Source organism: Myotis davidii, unplaced genomic scaffold, assembly GCF_000327345.1.
Source record: "Myotis davidii unplaced genomic scaffold, ASM32734v1 scaffold266, whole genome shotgun sequence".
NCBI lineage: Eukaryota > Metazoa > Chordata > Mammalia > Chiroptera > Vespertilionidae > Myotis > Myotis davidii.
Window position 1 is genome coordinate 4,345,153 of NW_006300032.1, and position 7,765 is coordinate 4,352,917.

General features: G+C 36.4%; 1 protein-coding gene across 18 annotated transcripts in view; it reads left to right on the forward strand.

Moving 5' to 3' along the window:
• Nucleotides 1-7,765, forward strand: part of AHI1 (Abelson helper integration site 1) — a 155,252-nt gene that overhangs the window by 26,664 nt on the left and 120,823 nt on the right. For all 18 annotated transcript variants that reach the window (XR_001515966.1, XR_001515965.1, XR_001515967.1 and 15 more), the window contains 2 exons: nucleotides 1,726-1,858; nucleotides 5,795-5,918. Coding sequence is in view for 15 of the 18 variants with exons in the window: in XM_015572088.1 (XP_015427574.1) it covers nucleotides 1,726-1,858; nucleotides 5,795-5,918 (257 nt within the window). In the remaining 3 variants the exon portion in view is untranslated. The remainder of the gene's footprint in view (nucleotides 1-1,725; nucleotides 1,859-5,794; nucleotides 5,919-7,765) is intronic.

Sequence of the window (7,765 nt, forward strand, 5' to 3'; positions counted from 1 at the left end):
GAGTCAAACATTGAGGCCCTTTATTGCTATGAAACTTTATTGGCTTTTCTAAATATAGTGTCAAACCCTGGGAATACAAAGAAAATGATAGTGGCTTTCAGTGATTTTAGCTTAGGTGGTTAGGCAGTTTTCCTGGGAGCAGCAGCATCTGATTGTAAAACCTCCTGACTTTTCCTTCAATTTTTTCCTCTTTTAACCTCACCTTCCTTTTCAGATGGAGAATGCAGGGGGAAAATGGGTAGTATGGTGCCTGGTACATTATAGGTACCTAATAAATGTCTACTGAATTTTTCACCTTCCAGGTAGCTACTCATAATGCTACCTCCTAATAATGCTGTTAAATCTTGATACTACGTGTGAAAAACCTGGTACCTATCTAGAATGCAGGCCCTTGAACTAATAGTCTGTGATGAGGCTCATTAAGCTGGTCTAGACCCTCTGAATAATCCTTATTAGTTATATATAGTAATAATGGTCACTCATAGGGTTGCTGTGATGAATATATGAGAACACGTGTAATAAAGTACCACATTCTTGGCATATAGTAAGGGCCCAATATACTAATATGTTTAGTTAAACTTTTAGAATAATAAGAAATACAGGAACTAAGACTCACTGAAGTTTGGAAGAGGTAGAATTAGAACAATAGGTATTAATACATGAAAATTTTTGGTTTCATCTGCTAATAGGGAATGAAGATAAAAATTAATGAAGAAATTTTAATAAATTAGTGAATCAGAAACCAATAGGAAGTGATTCATTAGTTTGGAAATACGTTTTGGAAGGTAGTCACAAATGATGGTTATTTGAAGAGATAAAAAGAGAGAAGTTAGCCCTAACCGGTTTGGGTCAGTGGATAGAGCGTCAGCCTGCAGACTCAAGGGTCCCAGGTTCGATTCCGGTCAAGGATATGTACTTTGGTTGCGGGCACATCCCCAGTAGGGAGTGTGCAGGAGGCAGCTGATGGATGTTTCTCTCTCATCGATGTTTCTAACTCTCTGTCCCTCTCCCTTCCTCTCTGTAAAAAATCAATAAAATATATTTTTTTTAAAAAAGAGAGAGAAGTTATGCATCCTGGGTTTCAGCTAGGCCCTAAAGGGCATTTATGACCTCAGAACAAGTTTATGGCTCAGCGAAAATCATGTATTAGTTGCTGTCATGGAATAAGAGTGTGAAGTACGCCTGACCGGTTGGCTCGGTGGATAGAGCGTCGGCCTGTGGACTGAAGGGTCCCAGGTTCTATTCTGGTCAAGGGCATGTACCTTGGTGTGGGCACATCTCCAGTGGGGAGTGTACAGGAGGCAGCTGATCGATGTTTTTCTCTCATTGATGTTTCTGACTCTATCCCTCTCCCTCTCTGTAAAAAACAATAAGATATATATATTTTTAAAAAGAGTGTGAAATACATTTTTTTGGTGTGGTATTATAAAAGCTATAGGGTAGTGACTGCTTTGGAGTGTCAGATACTGAAATTTTCTACTCATTTTAGGTGAATTAAGTACTAGTTAGATATGGAGTATAAATTGAGTTAATTTTATGGAGAATTGATTTTCTCTTTAGACAGTAAAATAAATTGCTGTGGTTTCTCATCATTCTGCTTACTTGCTTTTCTCTTCCTCTTCATCACCATAAAGGGACTAAAAACCAACTATAGTCATTGAAATTAACAATTAGCCTTCATATTTTAATGTTTCTTAATTTGTTTTTTAAATGTATGTTTTTTAGGCCTGCCGTATCCCAAACAAGCACCTCTTCTCACTAAATGCAGGAGAACGAGGATGTTTTTGTCTATCTTTCTCTCACAATGGAAGAATATTAGCAGCAGCCTGTGCCAGCCGAGATGGATATCCAATTATTTGTGAGTAATAATCCTATTTGCTTAATTTTATTGGTCTTTGGTTTTTAAAATTCATTAAAACTTTAATTTGAATAATCCCCCAGCACTACTAAATTAAATAGATTTCTTCAAGTAAAGTAACAGTTCTCTTTAATAATTTTAAACTTTCCTAGACATTATGTTTTTAGAAGTAGAGTTTTACACTTTTCTATACAGTACGTTTTCAGAAGTAGAATTTTACACTTTTCTATACAATATGTTTTCAATGTATACTGAAGGATGGTAAATTATTTTTAAAACATGCAGGAGGATTTTTGTAAGCATTTTATATTCTACACTAGTTACCTGGTGCACAAAATTTGTGCACATTAAACAGGAAGTAATTAGAGGAAATATTTTAATATTGCTATTTGCCCTTTCTCTATAATAGAAGTGTCAGAGATGAAAGAAAATTAGTAAAATGTATATGAAAATCTTCCTCTTGTCAGAGTCTGGGGTGCACCACGGGAATCAGAGTCAAGTCCCTGCCCACCCATGTGCACCTAGAAATTACGCGAGACCCAGACCTGGCTGGCCGCACCCCCATTGGGCTAGATCCAGACCCAGCTGGCCCCACCCCTGTCAAGCCCCACCGGTCGCCGGGCCTGGTGCCGGGGCAGGAGGTGTGGCCTGAGGTCCCCTGGCCCAGGCTGGGGGTGTGTGCCTTGAGGTCCTCTGGCCTGGGCAGGGGCAGGGGGCATGCCTTGAGGTCCCCGTCAAGCCCCACTAGGCGGGAGACACAGCCTTAGGTCCTCCGGTCTGGAGCAGGGTGCACGGCCTGAGGTCCCCCAGCCCGGGTTGGGGTGGGGGGCATGTCTTGAGGTTCCCCTTCAAGCCCCTTGGGTGGGGGTTGTGGCCTGAGGTCCCCTGTCAAGCCCCACCGGGTGGGGGGCACAGCCTAAGGTCCCCTGCCCTAGACCAGTGCCACGCAACCTCAGGTCCCTGCTGATTGCTTATTAAGGCTTGTTATGGGAACTTGCCTCTGCTTTGGGTGCAGCCATCTTGACCGTTATGGTGTGATGGTCAATTTGCATATCCCCTCTTTCTTAGATAAGATATACAAATTTAGAGCCAGAAGGGTAATAAATCTCAGGAGGAATTTTAGTCTGTTTAGTCAGTCAATAGCAGTACTAATTTGAATTATGAAAATCTTCAAATTTGTAATGCATTAGAATAATAATAATTGGCTTGGAGGACCTGAATTAAGACTTCTTAACTATAGAGAAGTCAGCAGAAAGGCCGAAACTCATTCTCAATTTGCCTTTAAGAACTATAGGAAACTGTGTTAAGAAATATCTGTATCTCTTCAGAGATTTTATATATATATATATATAAATGAGCATTATTATACTCTTCTAGACTTAGAGGCATTGTTACTTTCCTTTACTTCTTGCATAGTAATGAAAACCAGCTCACCTTAGTTCCTCATGGGTGTCTGTTTTAAGCACTACATCCTATAGAACAGTGGTTCTCAACCTTCCTAATGCTGCAACCCTTTAATACAGTTCCTCATGTTGTGGTGACCCCCAATTTCATTGTTACAAATTGAACATAATTAAAGCATAGTTATTAATCATAAAAACAATATGTAATTATATATGTGTTTTCCATTGGTCTTAGGTGACCTCTGTGAAAGGGTTAACCTTTCACAGGTTAAGAACCGCTGCTATAGAACATGCCTCAGCTTCACACAGTTATTTCTTTGTTGATTTGCTTTTTTTCAGCAGGGACTTATAATTAGCTTGATTAGCATTTATTAAATAAATATTCTTCCTTATGAAATAAGGTTAGTTTTAAAAAATACAAAATTCTTTGTATAGTTTGATTACAGCTATGCTATTTTAAAAATTCACCAAAACCTGTGCATAGGGGGAAAAAAGATTCTTAGGAAACATACTCCAGAATATTAATAGTGATTTTATTCTTTGTGGTAATGGGAGAATTATTTGCATTTTGATTTATATGTTTTCAACATTTCTGTGATAAATATGTGCTACTTTATGCTTTAAAAATCTTGTTTAAAATGCTATATAAATTTCGCTTTACTTCCTGCTTAAATCTTAAAGTATAGAAGAAGGATCTTTTTTTATTTTTGATTGATTAAGATGTCTCCTTGGAATTTGTTTAGCTTGTAGAATATGCAAATTAATGTTTTTCACAATTTTAGTAATATTTTTGTCTTTATTTTTTAAGTGTTCTTTCTGCCTCTTTGTATTTCTTCTCTTCTCCAGGGACTCCCGTAATTTCTGTATTGGTACACTTGATGGTGACCCACAGCCTCTGCATTTTCACTTGTTTTTCTTTATTCTTTTTCTTTCTGTTCCTTAAATTACATAATCTCTCGTTTGACCTGTCTTCAAGTCCTGATTCTTCTGCCAGTTCAAATCTGCTGAGCCCCTCGCAGTGAATTATTTTAGTTATTGTGCTTTTCAGCTCTATAAATTTTTTTATAATTTCTATTTCTTTATTAGTAAGAAATTCTCACACCTTAATTATTTAGACATTGTTTTCTTTAGATCTTTGAACATATTTATAAGCATGGATTTAAAGGGAAGGCTAATGTCAGGCTTCCTCATGAACAGTTTCTATTGACTGCTTTTTGTCTGTGTATGGCCATACTTTTCTGTTATGTTTTTCTTTTCACACCCTCTTAATTCTTTTGTCGAAAACTGGATACGTTAAATATTGAAGTGAGGCAGCTCTGAATTCATATTCCCCCACTCTACCTAGTCAATCAGGATATGTTGTTTTGTTTGTTTAGTGACTTTCCTGGACTAATTCTGTAGTCCTTTACCTTGGTCATGTGTTGCCACTGAAGTCTCTGTTTGGTTAGTTTAGCAGTCAGCTAATGGTTAGAGGGAGATTTTTAAAAATGCCTTGAGTGAATAAGTCTCACAGAGTTTGCTGTGAGGTTCTGAAGGTGTGTATTGGAATACACTTTCAAAACTTTAGCCTTAGCCTCCACGCACACAGCCTTTGCTTATGCCAGAAGTACTTCTGTTCTGCTTAGTATCTTAAGCGCAGTTAGTTTGACCACTAGGTGGAAGTAGAGGCTTGGAAACTTTGTTGTTCTGTTAAGTCATTATCTGAGATCAGTGACTTTTCAGCTTGGGTTCCGATAGAATTTTTAAAACATGTAATACCTAACTATTTATTCAGGGGCATTGACCTCTCTACCCTTAGATTGTGAAATTTAAAAATGACACCAGCCAACACAACAATAGTAGTCCGATGTGAATGAATCAAAAGCATACCTATTATTTTGGTCAGATACGCAAAAAAATATACTTTTTGGTGTGCCACAGAATTTTAGCAGTTTCTCTGTGCCATGAAATTAAAAAGGTTGCAAATCGCTCTCTTAGATGATGTTATTGTATACATTAATATAGCAATACTATACTGTTTATCAAATTGGTTGCCTGTCAATTCCTTTACTAAATCTAAAATCAGTGTTAGAATTTTTTTCTGACAGTAATACAATTTAAATTTCTTGTTACTTCAAATAAAATTTTGATTATTTCAAATAAAATTGAATCAGTTTTCAGGTAAAATAATACCTCTTTAATGAAAGCCCAAATTATAGAATTATATTATAGAATCTTTTAACTGAATTATAATTTAAATGTTATTTATTATATGATTAATTGACTATCAAAGATTATTAGGAAAATTGCTTTGGAGAAATGAGAATAATTTTTCATTGTAGTATATGTAAAATTTTATGTGTAAATTCTTGTGCCTAAAACAAATGAAAAACTATTTGTGAGTAGATTCTGAAATATTTTATGCTGAAAACCTTTGGTCATATTCTTAGAGACAGTGCTTACTTTACAAATTATTGTAAATTTTGAATTTGTATATTACTGTATTAAGGATCCTCTGTCTGGAAACCTACTAATTTTTTAATATTTTCATTAGTATACGAAATTCCTTCTGGACGTTTCATGAGAGAATTGTATGGCCACCTCAATATCATTTATGATCTCTGCTGGTCCAAGGATGATCACTATATCCTTACTGCATCATCTGATGGCACTGCCAGGTTAGTATATTTGTTTAGTATTCAATGTGTATGCTGTTTGCCATCAAGAAAAGCAAAGAGAATATAAAGTGATAGAACTACTCTTATGCTTCAATATGTTTGTTTATCAAGGGATTGTCAGGATTGTTGATTAATTAAATAAGTAGTAGTGAAAACTTTTTTCTTGAAGACATATTTGCAAAATACATTTATTTGTGTAATATATAATATTTCTAGTCCTCACTATCTTTAAATGATCATTATGTACATTGTTCAATTAATGCTTTGAGGTGAGGTTATTAAACAACTGAAGTATTTCCTAGAATATTAGCTCTTGATGGTAGGGGTTCCATCTTCACTCTTAGCTGGATGCAGAGCCCAGGACACAGTGGTGCTCAGTACATAGTGTAGGGCAGTGATGGTGAACCTATGACACGCGTGTCAGAGGTGACACGCGAACTCATTTTTTTGGTTGATTTTTCTTTGTGAAATGGCATTTAAATATATAAAATAAATATCAAAAATATAAATCTTTGTTTTACTATGGTTGCAAATATCAAAAAATTTCTATGTGTGACATGCACCAGAGTTAGGGTTTTCAAAATGCTGACATGCTGAGCTCAAAAGGTTCGCCGTCACTGGTGTAGGGTAAATAAATGAATATCACCTATGTTTAAAAAACTTTATAGTTTGTCAGATATTTGTATTTTTCCAAATGTGAGCCTTAAAAATAATCCTTTTCAATTTAATAAGTTTCACAATAGAATATTTTAAGAGCTATTTTTTAAAGTTTCATTTACATTTTTTTTGTAGCTGCTTGATATGCCTTGGATGTTTCTAAAATTATTGTTAGGCAACTGTTTAAGATGCTTTTAAATATGTCCTTTATAAATGTCTTTTTTGTTATTGTTGTTGTTAATCCTCACCTGAGGGTATTTCCTCCCCCCCCCCATTGATTTTTAGAGAGAGTGGAAGGAAGGGGGAGGGGGAGAGAGAGAAACATCAATGTGAGAGAGACAAATTGCTTGGTTGCCTCCCACACAATCCTACCGGAGTGGGGATCAAGCCTGCAACTGAGGTATGTGCCCTTGACCAGAATCGAACCCGTGGCCCTTCAGTCTGCAGGTGGATGCTCTAATCACAGAGCCAAATTGGCTATGTATGGTCATACAGGGCTTAAATATGTCCTTTGAATTTGATTCCAACAAATGGTATTTATTATCTTTACAGGAAACTGACATTTAGAGCAGTTTGAGATCCACTCTGATTTTACTCTTACTTATGCTTTCTGTTCTTTTAAATACACTCTTTATAGATACTTCTAGTATCTGGGTCCCTTTTTCTACTAATCTTATTGGCTTCCTTCTCAATACAAAATGTTTAATTAATTAAGATGGTATCATTACTGTTTGTTTATATGAAAATGAAATAGATGACAACTGGTGACAGTGGATTTTTACCTCTCTGTCTAGCTGGGAATCTACTACTATTAGTTACTCTTAATAATATCCTCAAGCCGAAACCGGTTTGGCTCAGTGGATAGAGCGTCGGCCTGCGGACTGAAAGGTCCCAGGTTCGATTCCGGTGAAGAGCATGTACCTGGGTTGCGGGCACATCTCCAGTAGGGGATGTGCAGGAAGCAGCTGATCGATGTTTCTCTCTCATCATTGATGTTTCTATCTCTCCCTTTCCTCTCTGAAATCAATTAAAACACACACACACACACACACACACACACACAGCAGGGATGCTGAGTTAATGAAGAGTTAACTCCAAAAACTCAAAATTTTCTGAAGAGTTTAGCTGATTTCATACTTCTGTCTACGGGATGGGGGCATGGGCAGGTAAAGTCAAATGGATTATTCAAT